Source organism: Accipiter gentilis, chromosome 30 (genome assembly GCF_929443795.1).
Source record: "Accipiter gentilis chromosome 30, bAccGen1.1, whole genome shotgun sequence".
Lineage (NCBI taxonomy): Eukaryota > Metazoa > Chordata > Aves > Accipitriformes > Accipitridae > Astur > Astur gentilis.
In genome coordinates, this window is record NC_064909.1 from 9826894 (window position 1) to 9842088 (window position 15195).

Sequence of the window (15195 nt, forward strand, 5' to 3'; positions counted from 1 at the left end):
CTCCCAAAGCACTGCATATAATAATGACTGACAAGCTTGCAAAACATTTAATTTAGTAAGGTTCCACTAAAATTCATGGTAATTTTGGGCACTGGAATCTGGGCCTGAAATGTACATCCTGTTGCACCCACTGGTAATTTTGTTATCAGTGCCTCCATCTTATTAGGGGAGAAACAAAACGTAAAATGACAGAAAGCGAAAGAGAAAATTAAAATGACTCATTTAAGCTTGGGAAGCTGCTGGGCAGGAGCAGAAGGACCAATGGGAGAAAGATTGCTGGAAAAAGGGAACAGAAAGAGGAATGATGGTATCCAGGGATACAGGGAGGGAAAAGAGAGAACTGAGAAGAGAAGAAACAGGGAAATGGCAAAAGAAAAGGAGAAGCTGCTGTTTTAAGGAAACGGGAAAGGTGGCTATTACTGAAACAAAGCAAAAGAGAGTAGGAAATGGGATGTCCAAAAGGAGGTAATAAATGGAGAATAAATGGATTTAGAGGGATAGCGATGGAAACAGGCAGTAAGGAAAGAAAGGTCAGCTGAGGAAAGAAAAGCAAGGAGCAAATGAATTTCGTCTTCAGTGTTAATAAAAGAAGTTAAAGTAGTGTACTTATGTCCTTCCACAAGACATATACTCATCCACTTGAGTGGTATTAAATGTAAGGTGGTAGCAGGGTCTGCCATACAGCCTCTGTGAGAGTCTGTCCTCTAACTCCGGTTTTTAACTCCCTTCAATTTTTTGATCTCTTAGCCTTGTAGAGATCCAAAGATCCCAGAGTTAATTTGACCCTCACTACTGTAGGCTTGGGGTTTTTTTTCGGTCACTTTTTGAAGAAACTCTTGGACATAGCCCACAAATACCTAAGGGGTCCCCAGACGGCAGCTGAAAAGCCCTGGGCTGGGTGGGGATGGCTGATGTTACTTCTACTGCAGATTACTCCCGCAGTCCAAGCAGTAGCAATCTAAACCTTGGCAAAAATAGTCCCAAGTTTCAACTCTGGTGTTAGTCCAGTCAGATGGGAAAACTGTCTCAAATTAGTACATGTTTTGGGGAAGAAGGGAGTCTTACCACAGAGACTGAGACCTGAATGTACCACATCATAGCAAAAATCATGGTGAAGGTTAATTCCCATCACAGAAATAGGGAATACTTTTTTAGGCATTGTCAAAAAACCTGATTCGGTCCTGATTTTACCACACCATAATTCTGAGTTCCAGAAACCCCTTGCTCATATATGTGCCATGCAAGGAAAAATTGGACCCGTCAGTTACAGGACTGTTACAGTAATTTCAAAAGTTAATACAATTAAAACCGCAAAGCACACAGAGAGACAGGTTTTACTCAAGATATCACTACACATCTTATTTATTTACATCTCATTATATTTTCACCGGACCAAATAGGTTTAATGGAACTACATGACCATAAGCCAACACAGGATCTGGATGGGATGCAGGGATTTTAATTGTGTTACTCTTACTGACATCCTATAGTTGCGTTAAGACAGAAGACAGCAGAAAGCTTTTGCTGGAAGGATGGGAGTCTGTTCCCCTGTATAATGATGTCTATAGCTCTGTTTAGCAAGGAGACAGCCATATTTTAGTTTTAAGCAAATACCCACAGTGTATGAAGTAGTCTCAAGGGATGTGGAGACAGGATTTGGTCAGGAAAAGGTAAAGGAAAGAATTCTTTCCTCTACACTGGAGACTCCTGGAGGGCTGCAAGGACCACACCATGGGGTGGTAGGCAGCCTAACGTCTCTGCAGAGGGAGAAGGACCCAATACGCATTGGTCTTCTGGTCATGCCTACGGGAAAGTAGGATTAATGTACATGAATGTCACCTCTGTGAAATGAGTGCTGTTTCAGGGGCACTGGCCCCTGAAGCTTGTGATGAAAAAGAACCGAAATGGAAAAGGACCAGTAAATGTTCAGAGGGAGGCAAACGGAAGATATTTTATGAGATGGAAAATGAAACTGGCAAAGAACATCAGAGCATCTGGTGGCTGGAGAGGGTTTTACTTTAACTTCCTGAGAGTCTTAATTATTAATTTTTATTTTTTTTAACTGTAGTGTGACCCTCCATCTTCACAGCAATCAAGTTGGCTTTGGTTCTAAAGGGTAGCAGGGTAAAACCTATGTGATACAGTGGAACTGGGTTTATTTTTCACTGTGGTTTCATTTTCTTTTTTCACTGAAGAATTTCAAGCCAGGACATGTTTCAGAGGCCTAATCTTAAATGCGCAGAGGAACGGTCTTTCTGTTTGCTTTGCAGGGTGGAGCTGGCTCACTTCAGGAGTAGTTCAAGAATGAACACAACTGGTTTGCTGTCAGTTTTTAGTACAGGCTGTAGCTCCCAGGCAATAATGGTACCAACAGTGGTGACACAGCATTGGATAGCAAACAAATCTCTTGGCTTTAGTTTCGTATAATATAGTATGATTTCAAAGCAAAATAATCATCTGCCTGCTTGGTAAAGCATTGCAATTGTTGAGTAGATGTCAGTGACCCTTAACAACAGGATAACAACACTTGGATTTCCAAGGTACTTCTGCCCACATTGAAGGAGGGAGCTACTTCCCCCCCCCCTCCTTCATTATTCTGTGACATTGCTCTGCTTAGCTGAAAATACTCTAAATAAATTCCCACTTCTGGTACAGCTAGCTAAATAAGAATGGACAGTTGCTAAATCTCTGTCAAAATTACAGCAGGCACCTGTTCATAGCCACTAAAACCGATGTTGCTAACACGTTTCCACAATAACTTCATGCTGAGAACTTTCCAACCAATTATCTGTTGGGAAGAAATTTTCCACATTTGGCCTCTGCTTGAGAGGTTTTGGGTTTTTTTTTTTTCTTCTAGGCTTGAGAAAAACGATGCCAGCTGTTCCTGAACACGGCATGAATTATAAAATTATGCCTCTGAAGTAAAAAGAACTTCACAGGCTGCACTGAGCTGAAACGTAAAGCTTGCTCTAGACCCTTCTGAAGAGCAAAGTTTTTGCCTGGCATTATTCTTGACGTTGATTTACCTAGATTAATAAAGATAAGGCAATAAACGTGTTTTGAAAGAGCTGAGGATGATTTATCTATAGGTGAGTGAAAAAGAAAAGCTTGCAGCTTGCATGAGCTGTAAACTGAGAGCTGCCAGGTAGGTCAGAGGAGCTCACTCCTGCCCTCTGCGAAGTGCACTTCATTGTTTGAGGAGAACAGGGAACAACTGCACCTTCCACAGGAGGAAAGCCAACGTCACTACTCCAGACTCCTTCCCTTCCCCAGCTTTTTTTTTTTTTTCCTTTTTTTCCCAAAAGCAGAAAATTCAATGTAAAATAGGAGCTTTAAGTTTGCAAAGTTGAGCATGCTAGCAGTGGGACATTTAAAAAGCTAAGGTTACTACTCCTGTCTGTGTGGCCAACGTGTACATTTATGTATATACACGTACATACCCAGGCAGCCAGACGCACACGGAGCGGCGATACAGAAGGACTTTCAAAATAGTATTAGAAATCGGTATCCTTGATAAAATGCTCCAAGCAGTTAATATATCCCAGAATATATCACCTGAGACACATTACCTTTTACCAAAATACAGCCACATTGAACATTACGAAATTAATTAACCAGTTAGAGCACTTGATCAAGGTATACATTTTATATATGAAGGTATACATTTTGTATTGGTTTAGTTAGAACACCCTCAACCATGAGCTATCCTGGTCTTTCCATGACTAGTACAGAGACTTGAAGACTGTCTTAATGACGAGTTCGTATGTATCATATATGGAATATTATCATACTGGATAACACCGTGCATCTCTCTTTGTAAGGCTTTTGCGTCTCTCCTGGGTAAATGCTTTTTTGACACAACTTATTTTCTAACGCTTTTGTGGGCTGTTAGAAGGCAATGTCTGTTGTTTAACAAACCAGGAAGCTATGGAAACAAAAAAAGAACAAAACAAAACCCCCTTCACCACAGCCACCACTGTATTTCCCTCTCTTCTATAGGGACTCCCTGGTTTTCCCTGAAATCATAAGGAAATCATGTGTTGTTGTGTTTTAAGAAAAGATTTTTAAAAAACCAAACCAAACCAAACAACAAAAACCCCCCAAAACCAACTGGCATTATTTTTAGCTTTCTATCATTTCATTAAACGGGTCTTTCCTCCTCGGAGTAAAAACTGAAGCCTCCTCTTCACGTAAAATGGACTTTTAGCTATCATCTAAAGCAGCGGGGGGGGGGGGGGGCGTTAAACAATTTTTTTTCCTGTAGAACGAGACCACATTTTTCAGTCCTTTCGAGACCTACACAATCTCCACTTGTTGGTTTGGGTTTGTTTTTTTTTTTTTTTTTTGTCGTGAGAGGGACTTTTGATTTCTTCTCAGCAAAACGGCCCGGAAAAAGAAACCCCCGGAGCTTCAACTAAAAAAAAAAAAAAAAAAAATAACAGAAAGAAAGAAAGAAACAAGGCGGCGGGGGTGGGGGAAGAGGACGGAGTCTCTCCGGGTGCCGATGAGATGTTCCTCCGTGCGGGGGAACCTGCGCTGTCGCCCGGCACGGCTCGGCACGGCCGCGGCACGGCGCGGATCGCGCCGTGCCGCGGCCGTGCCGAGCCGTGCCGGGCGGGGAAGCCTTGCATCACCGCCGCGGTCTCCGCTTCCCTCCTCCCTCTCTTTCGGAGAGGCTATTAATAGCATGACATCAGCCCGGGACTCGCCGCCAGAGTAAATACCAGAGCTGCCCGCTCGGCTATATAAGGGGGGTGATGCAACCCAAGCGAGAAGCAGAGGAGCGGGGAGCGGCGAGAGCTGCTCTCCCGGCGGAGCGGGGACGGCAGCGGTGCGGGCTGGGGACGGACCCCCTTCCCTCCGGCCGGGAAAACAGCTGCAGCAGCAGCAACGGGAAGAAGGTAGGTGGAAGCGGGAGGAGGGGGGGGGGGGAGACGCCGAGGTTTCTCCGTGCCGGCGGGTCGAGGGGTTGAGCTCCGTGGGAGGTTGTCCCGCCACGGGAGAGATGCCCGCCGCGGGGGCGGGGACGGGGACGGGGACGGGGGGGTCCGCGGCGGGGAAAAGTTTCGCCGCCGGAGCGAAGTCGGGGGCGGCGGTGCCGCCGCCTCCCGTGAGCCCCGGGAAAGCCCCCGGCTCCGCCGCCGGAGCCTGCCCCCCCCCCCCCCCCCCCCTCGCCCCCACCCCCCCACCCGGCCCCGGCCGTCCTCCGGCGGCGGCGGCGGCTTGAGGGTCCCTCCCGGCGCTCCCATCTGGGGGAGAAGCCCCTGCCCGGGGCCGCCGCCGGATGGGAGCGCCGGGACGGAGGGAACCCGCCGAGCCCCGGCTCTCCCCGGGACCGGCAGAGCCGCTCGGCACCGCGCGGTGGCGGCCGCGGCGGAGGGACGGCGCCGGCCCCGGGACCGGCGGGGATGCCGGAGAGCGGCCGGGCGGCGGCGGGAGGCGGCAGCCGGCGGCGGCACCGCGAGCCCGGCGGGTCCGCAGGGGCAGGGACGGAGGAGCTGCGGCGGGACCGGGCAGGCGAAGGGCAACCCCGCTCGGCCGCGTAGAGGTGGCTCGACTGTACGCGCTTCAACTGAGCGGGAGGTCTCGGCGTGAGCCAGGGCCGTTCGCATTTCTTTCTGTCCCCGCGTCTTGACACGGAGGAGGCTTGCTAAACTGTTGCCTAATCGAGGCGCAGGCGTGACCCAACAGCAAACGTGTTTCAGAGAACGAGTTTCCTGTTGGAAATCAATTTTCCTCCTAGTAACAGCATCTGAGAAGCTGGAAGGCAACAGAAAACGGTTCGGGAGTGATGTGGGATGTCAGAAAGCTTAAGGTCAACCAGCGTGCGCAGAGGTTGTGAACCGTAATTGCTCTTAATGCTGTTTAAGATTAACCTCAATGGTTATCGGGGTTTATTGCATCAGCACCAGAGGAAAAGGAATTCATATGAAGAAATAAAACCAAAAGGCACAGCCAGCCATCTGCCGTTAAGCAAAAAAGGACGAGACTGAAAGTACTCGCTTTTAATACTAACGCTAAACAAGAATACCCTTAAATAATAGAAATGCACAGCTAGGAAGTATGTCCTGAAATTAAAATGCTGGCAGATGAGATGTAAAAGTTCACTGTAGATGGAAAGATTCATCAGCAAAAGAACAAACAAAAAGGAGGGGACAAACAAATGAATGAAGTTGGTTAAATCTACCTGAATTGGGAGGGTACCATTAATAGAAAAGCTGTTCTCTTTGGAGAATTCCAAAACTAAGGATAACGTAACGAAGCATTAACTCACACTGGGAATAAGCTGGGCCTTTACGGTGCAGGTCTGTGAAATGTTCAGCACCTTCAACGTCAGTAACTCCAGAAGTACTCAAAGCAGCCTGGCGCCCAGGTCCATGTGCATGGTCTAACAAAGTAAACAAAGATCGTATCAGAAAGGCCCAGGTGTAATCCCACTTTAAGGCTTGATATTCTTATTCCTACTGTTTCCCCAGCCTTTACAAACCCAGAGAAAACGAGATTGTGCTCTCGATGGCTTATAGACAGAGGTACAATCTATATAAAAATTGAGAAAAGGGAAGGGCAACTTGTTGCATTTTTTAACATAGCAAAACCTAATTTTCCTTCTTGCAAAACATTTCTGAAAGAAGATTTGTTCCTCGGAAGTTGGAAAACGTCTACCTTGTTGTTATGAAAAGGGAATCTATTCGGCTTACTGAGTAGCTTTGACATAAGGCTGATTATTTTTGTTATTTGTATCACGGTGGCTCCTAACAATCCCAGTGGTAGACTGGAAGCCTACCCTATCTATCAGGCACTGTCCAGAAGCCCTGCCCCAAGAAAGAGCCCCAGGAAAGCAAACCAGTGGCAAACAGCTCTGCAAAATGGGACTCTGCTCGTGGCAGAAATCCTTACACAAGCCTCAGCCCCTCAGTAGGCCCTCCCTTCCCTAAAGTCTGAGTAAATAGAGATGCCTTTCAGGATGTCTGGAAGGTCAGTGAGCTGTTCAGGCAGGAGAGCAGCAAATTTCTATGGTCAAGGACACTTCCCGCTCTGTGCTTCCCCTCCCTGTGGGCACCCTACCGCTTTTTTTTTTTTGCTTTTTTTTTTTTTTTCTTTCCCCCACACTAAGGACAGATGGATGATAGTACTTGGAGACATTATAGTAGGGTTTTGGTGGTGCTTATGGTACACTTAGCACTAACAGGTAGAAATCCACAATTAACACAGTCTCTTGGGCACAAACATTCTTGGTTTCCTCTGTTGCTGCTGCTGACCTTAATTAAAAGTTCACCTAAACTGACAAATAATTGAATAAACCACCAGAGCTCAAAAATTATTAGCCCAATTAATTATTTTGTAGGCTGGAGAAACAGTTTTACTGTTAATTTAAGACTCCTGGGTTTATTGAACCATACAGAATTAACTTTGTTGAATGAAGCCATTGCCAGCAGCCAAGGAGACTGACTCAGTGAAAAGAGCTGAAATTTCTGCTAGCAATGAGGGGTTCAGTGTCATCTGGAATTAGCCTGTTTAAATGAGTTGAATGTTGTTAAATGGTAAATAATGCTGGGAAGACTTCAGCTGGAAATTATAGGGCTGTTTCTGACTTGTTGAAAAAGAATAACTGCTAGCTTTCTGAGATTATAGGATTAAACCGTATCAGTACTTTAAATGTGACTCATGAGCAGGGGCTTTCTGAAGAGAATTACATAAATTTCCCAAGGTCTTTCTGAATAACAAATTGTTCCAAATAATTTCCTCATCTTTAATAACTATGGGTGAAATCCTCACCCCATTGAGGTCAACAGAAAAAGTCCTCTTGATTTCAGTGGGTTCAGGATTTCACTCCCAGACTCTGGGACATGTTCAGCTCTTCTGTGGTGACTGGGTGAGGAAGAAGTGAGGAAGACTCTGCAGCTGGTCATGGTATCTTCTACCAACTGGCAATTCGCTGTCCTCAGATTTTTATATTTACCTCACTTAGCGATGAACCAGATTCTATTCTCATTTGCACCAGTGTGGATTTACAGTGTATTTTTAGATATCTCTGAGCAAAATCTATCTTCTTGTCAAAGCACGTGACCCCAAACATTTATTGCTGGGTTACAGATGTAGCGTATGGGGAACTGTGCAGTTCTGGGTTGACCATGTAGAAATTTAACTTACCCACACTGCTATCCTGAGGCAACTATTTGCTTACCTGCACTAAGTTAATTACAATTGACTTTGCTGTAATTATTACAGTTCTAATCAAGAGTAGATAACACATACTGTAATTACCCATACAGCTATAGTACATGCCCCCCCCCCCCCCCCCCCCCCCAAGAAAACTAGAAAAGCAACATGGTAAAATCCAATGTAACGCAAGTTGCTTTATAAATAAGGGTAGTAATACAATCTGGTTTTCTACAGATTTGCACCTTTTGTCCCTTGGGCCCCACACAAAAAGTGCTCAGCTTTCTTCCAGACCTTGTATCTTGCCTCTTCTGGGTGAGAGGTGGTTTGTGTCCTGCAGAGCTGTGTGCATCAGCTAGCTAGGTTGCCCACGATGTTTGGATGGCTGACTGCTGAGTTTTGCCTCTTTCTCCCTCAGTGGGGTCACCAGTTTTCACAAAGCATACAGGGGGCCACCCTCCCTCCAAAATTGGCTAAAAAATTAATAAGAATGATTAAAAAGAGGAAAGTAGAGCGCACTGTTGGGTAGGTTCATTTTCTCAGGAAGACTACTAGAAATGAGGTTCCTCCATGGGTGTCCATTTGCATAATTCCCCTAAAGTCTCTTCAGTCACACTGTTTTATATCAGCAGGAGATCTGACCATAAATATTTAAGAATTTCAAACCTCTTGTTGAGGGCACATGAGGACAGTTTCAGATTTTACAAGAGCAAAGGAATGAAAGAAACGGCTTCACGTTTTTCATGACTCAATTCCTCCAACTCAGCCTGTGCTTTAAAGCCCCAGAGCATGTATAGACTTTTACCTTTGTGCCAGCTCTTATTGTTAACCATTTTTCAGGCATTTATAACCAGATCTACAACTCCGCATAAAATTGAGCATGATAATTTTGTGACAGATCCTGTCTTGGTTAGCAAACTTCAGCTTCTAGTAGAACTCATTGAGCTTTGCCTAAATGTAGCTGAGATCAAGGTGTGCTCTGTCCATTTGAAGCTGGAATCTGTGGTAGTATAGCTCTGAGGATGGAGATGCTTTTAAGCTCTTTCTGTGCTTTAAATAATAATATTTTTTTGCTTTCTGATTTTTCTTCCTTATCCTCTTTCTCTTCCTGTTCACTCGATTCACATTTGCCACACATTACCAGTTTAAAACTTCACAGTATACATACATACACACAATTTTTTCTTAATATTAAGTTTCAGAAAGACCTAGAAATTGTGTGATGTGCTAATACTGTTATTTTTTTTTTAAATACTAATTTTAAGTTAACATAAAGTAGAAGTTTTTACTAGTGACTAAATTCTTAACTGCTTGTCTCTAGTGAGAGATTGGGGTAGACAGGGAATGGGGACTGAAGCAATGCAAGAAATACAGTATTATTCACAGTATGAAACATACTTTTAGGAAATATTATTTGCCTTTCTAAAGTTGTTGAAAGACTATTATTATTATTATCTCTTTTTACCTTTCAGCAAAATGATGGTCCAACACTCAGGCCAGGTATCTGCATTAGAAGTCAGCGCCTCCGCAATTGTTCCCACTTTGTCCCCTGCAGGGTCACTGGGGTTTGATGATTTCACAAATTTAACCCCACTGGTGAAAGAGGAACTGAGGTTTGCCATTCAGAATAAGCGTCAGTCCCACAGGATGTCTTCCACACTGGACACGATGACAGTTTCTGAAAGGCCAATTGAAACATCAATCATGAAGACAGAGGTATGGCTCTTTAAATAGCATTTCAGCGTGAATGATTAATACTCTAATAAAGTTTCACCACAAGACCAGTAATTATATCAGCTACAGACAACCCTCTCTACCGTACCTGATCCTTTTAAGCCTGCTGCTTGGCTTTCTGTTAAGTGCTTCTGAGAAACCCTCTGGTATTTCTCATTTCCATTGAGGCCTATAGTTGGATATTTTATTTTTTATTATGGACCAAGGACAGTGTTTTACAGTGATTAGAGCAAGTGCTGATCTGGTTTCCCTGCCTACTTGTGGCTGAACTTGAAATAAGTCACTGCTGAAGTTATATTTCACTGAGGAGAGTCCAGTAGGACCCACATGGGCTAGACTAAGATAGACACGGCCATGCTATGTCCACACTAGGTTTTTACTTGAAGATAATAGTCTCCGTGAAAGACATTTCTCTTATGAAGTGGAAAAATAGCTTAAGTTAGGGAAACAGCTACACCTCGGTCTGAGCCTCCCCAGGAAACAAGCCAAAGCTTGAAGGAACACGTTACCATCCCCTTTTCAGTGCTGCCTTTAGTTTGCTGTGCTCTCACTGCCTCGTTCACGACACCTCTGCTCTGCTCCCTGTGCCCCTCGCTCCTTTTCCTCCTTGGGAAACAGAGGCAAGATGGAGGGGTGGGAGTCAGCCTGGGGGGACACTCGGCAAGTTTTTCTGAGTACCACTGATTTAAAATGAGCCATCACAGGGATTACAACCACCCAAACTCCAGTCAGGTTTTACTGACGATTCTAATGGAGTTACTACCATTTTACTGGTATGGCAAGCAAGGTCAGAATCACATTCTTATGTAACCCATGATGAGCACTGACAACGTTATCTGTATTGCTTTTAAAAATGCAGAAGTTATTAAAATACAGGTCACGTATTTACAACATCTTACGGATTGTGCGTATCTGTTTTTATGGGATAGTTTTCTCCCGAAGAGGATGAAAGAAAAAAGCGAAGAAGGGAAAGGAACAAAATTGCTGCTGCAAAGTGCCGAAACAAAAAGAAGGAAAAAACAGAATGTTTGCAGAAAGTAAGTGACTGGCTTGAATTGTTCTTAATCTGTCATCCTGCCAGGATCCAAACAGATAGCATGGGGTACTGTCACAGCAGGAAATACAGAAAGATGTCACCCAAAACCCTTCAAACCATTAGTTATAAAATAATTAACGTGCTATATATTAAAGCCAAACCTGGTTAAAACTGGACTAAAGTGAAAGCATGGTAGGAGCGAAAAGAAATACTGTTTCAGTGACTGATCTTGTCTATGGGGATAATATCAATTTGAACATGTACACTGAACACAAAAAGAAGTAAAAACTCATTTCATGTAACATTCATTGTGGAGACCAAGAGCCCAAAAGCACCAACAAGTACTTTCTGACTTCTTTATGAAATGAGTGGCATAGCAGCTTACCCCAAAATTCTCTGTCCTAAGACCCCAGTTGTGTCTTCGCCTGCTCTGCCATGATATACAACTATATTACAGCAGCATCAGGCCTGTCTTTATTCCTATATCTAGGGGTAGGGGGAAAAAAAAAAAGCTATGTCCTTACTTTGTTAGCTGAACATAGGTTTACAGATATGTGACATGATGTTCCAGGGAGTTAATAAGAAGTTTAGATAATTTTGGGTCAATTTTTGACCCCAAAAGTTCAGAATAATCTTGCAGAAGAGAGGTATCCAAAGCATTATTGCTATCATTGTAAGTGAATACAAGTCTGAATTTGGCTTTTCAACTACCATTATACTTCTCTACAGGCCAAAGAAGGTAACTGTCAATCTGGTTTTTAGGCTATTATCAACTGGGGGATGTATAGTTTCATCATTACGGGACACTAAGAACATGCAATTTCTTTCCCTGCTAGCCATATGCTTTCCCAGCAATAAAAAAGACTGCAACTATTAGATGAACATTGCCATTAACTGTTTGAACTACTCAGTCTAATAGTTGTGTCTGTCCTTTGTGACTAGGAATCAGAAAAGCTGGAAACTATCAATGCAGAATTAAAAGCCCAGATCGAAGAGCTAAAGAACGAGAAGCAGCATTTGATATACATGCTAAACCTTCACAGGCCCACGTGTATAGTTAGGGCACAAAACGGAAGGACACCTGAAGATGAAAGGAATCTTTTTATTCAACAGATCAAAGAAGGCACATTACAAGGTTAAGTGACGTGGCAAACGTGGAAATATTTATAGTGGTTTTTAACAGCTACCAGAATCCACGGAGGATCTGACATAATGTGTAGGATTCTATTAGTCAAGAGCCTTTAGGAAGGGCAGATATTGCTTTCTTAAGCAGAAAGAATCATTTTGGCTTGACAGCGATTCTTCCCCTTGGAAGATCTGGTCTCAATCAAATTGAAGAGTCTTCTGCCTCAAAACATAGGTTTTGCACCCGTCATACTTGCTGTTCCTAGGAGCTACAGACAACAGCTTCAGAAGTTTTAGCTCTCTGCTAGTATACAGTATCTGCACTCACAATGTTTGTGCTAGAACACTATGACTTCCAATGATGCACATGGTACAGACAGCTGTGCTGGATGGACACTACTTTTCCTTGTTGCTGGTAGGGAAAGGAGACTGAGAGTATTTTTAAAGTTTCGAAGTTTCCAGGAGCATGGTTTCTGGCAGAATGTACTGATACGTAATGTTGCATTCTAACCTAACACACACACAAAAAGCCTTTAGTTCCAACTAAGCTTTGTCATTTTTTTTCACAACACTTGTGTGGGTTTTTTCTATGACTCATCTCAAGAGACTGAATTTGAAGAGCCTAGTAGGTGTGACAAAGAAATGTTTCTTGCAAAATGTCCATGTAGCTAAGTTTGTATTTTATGAGCTGGAACCCCACCTACTATCCTTTGGGGACGACAATTTTTCCTTGAATTGCTGAAGAGCAGCTTGTTCCACCACTTGGTGACTCGGTGAATTGGACCCACTGGAAGGAGGAAACTAATTATGGAGGGATATTGATACAGGTTTTGCCTGAGTAAAGAACCACAGGACTGAAGCCCAGGCTCATAAATCATGAGAAGTTTTTTAAAAAAAACAACATCTAAGATCTAATCCTACAAGCCTTAATTCATGCTATTAACCCTTACTCACATAAGAGGTTCCACGGACTTCAGTGGGTCTGCTTATGCAGATAGCTCTTGTAGTCATAAGAGCTTGACAAACCTTTTTCCATCCTGGTCAGGATTACTTCCTTTTGCCAGGTGATTCAGAGGGAAAAATTATGATTGCAGCTGCTTTTATTTTACATTTAAGTGACAACTACAGTTACTTGGAATCTAAAGGAGGCAAGAGTTTTGATGTAGAGAATAATTGTTTTTATTAAATACTAACCTTAGATGTTTTTGAACTGGTAGAAGAGCTGCTGGACAAAACAGTTGGAGCTATGAGTGTTCAAATTCTGATGTTTCTGTGAAATTCTCAGATTGTTTAATCCTATAAAATATATCCTTACAATTTTTTTGTAAAAGAAAATATCCTTATTTATCACTAATGCCATAATGAGTAGAGTTAATAAATACTGTGAGCAAGTTAAAACTGAAAACACAAGTGTTGTGCTGTCTTTTTACTTTTATCTCTTGGTGTTTAATATTATATATTCCTAAACTTCACCAGTTGTATTTGAGACACCACTGTTGAAAACACTTATCCTTCATCTTTTCCACAGATGAGGCACTGAGTGTCTTCAACAACTGAGTGCAGACGTTATACCTTCCAAAATTCTGTACCTCCATCAGTGGTGTCTAGCTGTTCAATGTCACAATTTAAACAAAGCAGACAATAAGAATGAAGCTTACAGTACATAATATTTTACACCAGTTACACAGTGTTGAAATTGTGGGTTTGTTCTAAAGGCTAAACTTAAAGATACCTCAGCCATAAGCTTCTTACCCTGCAAGTCCCAGATGAGTCTATCAGATATCATACCCGATCTTTATACGATCATTATATTCTGCAACAGAACTTCTAAGTACATTTTCCTGAGATCTGGATATATTGTAATGTCCTATATCACATTTTAAAGATATGTGCTTCATGTATCTGAAAAGTGAATGTATTACAAAGATGACATACTAGGTCCAATTCTGTCCTGAGAATCCACTCTTTCTGTATGTTGGAAGGAGTTCCACTGACTTCAGTGAGTTTTATTCATGTCCTGTATGCAGAGTTTGGAGCCTCTGCTCCAACTTCTCTAGCTTAGAGGGCAAGTTCCACAGGGAATTGGACCAGCTGTTTATCAGACACCAGATACACATGAAGCGTATTACAACAAACTTGTCAAATGATGTTTATTGGTATTTGACTTCTGTAATGTGGAAATACAAAACTAAGGCATCATCTGGGTATCGTACACCTTGGCTTTGCCTTTTGCACATCAAATACCAGCAGACAAAACTGTTTGCCTCCTATACTGTTATAAAGTGTTACCACAGAGATTAGAATATAATGACAGAATACATGTGTCTCCCTTAGGGAATTTGTATGGTTGCTTTTAACCATATCACTGGTGACGCAGGCGTCATGCTTTTCTTGCTTGATGTTATTTACTTAGCATGCCAAATGTTAATATGGTACCACTACTATTGTCAGAAGAAAATCTATTTTTATTTCTTTATATAGCTGCTTTCTACTGCTTTTGTATGTGTGTGTGCATGCGTGCTCCTGCACGCTACGCTAGAAATGATGGTACTCAAGTTCATTTGACTGTGGCCAGGAAAAGAGTGTTTAAACACCTAGAAAGGAACAGTATGTTGCATGAGTTTTCTAAAAAGTATACTTTATTCAGGAGAACCCTTAAAATGCATTAAAAGCAGTTTGTTTTCTATTCAAGTTTGTTTTGATACTTTAATAAAAAAGAATTAATATATATTTATTCACGTGTCATTTAATTCATTCTAAGTTTCAAGGCCCAGAAGCAACTTAATTTTCGTAAAATAACACTGAGAGATTAAAAAGCAAAAAATTTATAGGTTTGCAACAGTAAGCATCTTATAAAGCAAAATTGGTACTGTTCACTGCTTGTCAAGGTATAAACAAAGTTTTGTTATTACAAGGTTGATGATGAATTCCAGGCTAATTTCTTATTTGTGGCCTAGGGCTTAGATTAAAGGACTGGAAATTAGAACTCCTGAACCTTTCCTAACCTTGCAACCATCCAGCTGATAGTTATTTCAGCTATCTGATTACCAAATGGGTTTAATGCTTTTGCTGCTGTGAAGTTTTAATATTTATAGATTGCTTTCTATGGTTATATGGAAGGTACTAAAGAAGCATAGCAT

At 42.5% G+C, this 15195-nt stretch overlaps 1 protein-coding gene across 2 annotated transcripts; it reads left to right on the plus strand.

The window, feature by feature from the left end:
* The first annotated feature begins 4623 nt into the window (after positions 1–4623).
* Positions 4624–14736, plus strand: ATF3 (activating transcription factor 3). 2 transcript variants are annotated; one of them, XM_049833851.1, is made up of 4 exons: positions 4624–4901; positions 9633–9876; positions 10824–10931; positions 11873–14736. In XM_049833851.1, exons 2-4 carry the CDS (start codon positions 9637–9639, stop codon positions 12068–12070), a joined length of 546 nt encoding a protein of 181 aa, XP_049689808.1. In that variant the 5' UTR covers positions 4624–4901; positions 9633–9636; the 3' UTR covers positions 12071–14736. The 2 variants fall into 2 exon arrangements, with proteins under 2 accessions (XP_049689808.1, XP_049689809.1); XM_049833852.1 differs by lacking the exon at positions 4624–4901 and having other exon boundaries at positions 8413–9876.
* The last annotated feature ends 459 nt before the right edge of the window (positions 14737–15195 follow it).

Coding starts and splice junctions, on each gene's coding strand:
- ATF3 (XM_049833851.1), top strand. CDS start 9,637: ATGATGGTCCAACACTCAGGCCAGGTATCTGCATTAGAAGTCAGCGCC. Junction 9,877..10,823: donor CATCAATCATGAAGACAGAG/GTATGGCTCTTT, acceptor TTTATGGGATAG/TTTTCTCCCGAAGAGGATGA. Junction 10,932..11,872: donor AAACAGAATGTTTGCAGAAA/GTAAGTGACTGG, acceptor CTTTGTGACTAG/GAATCAGAAAAGCTGGAAAC.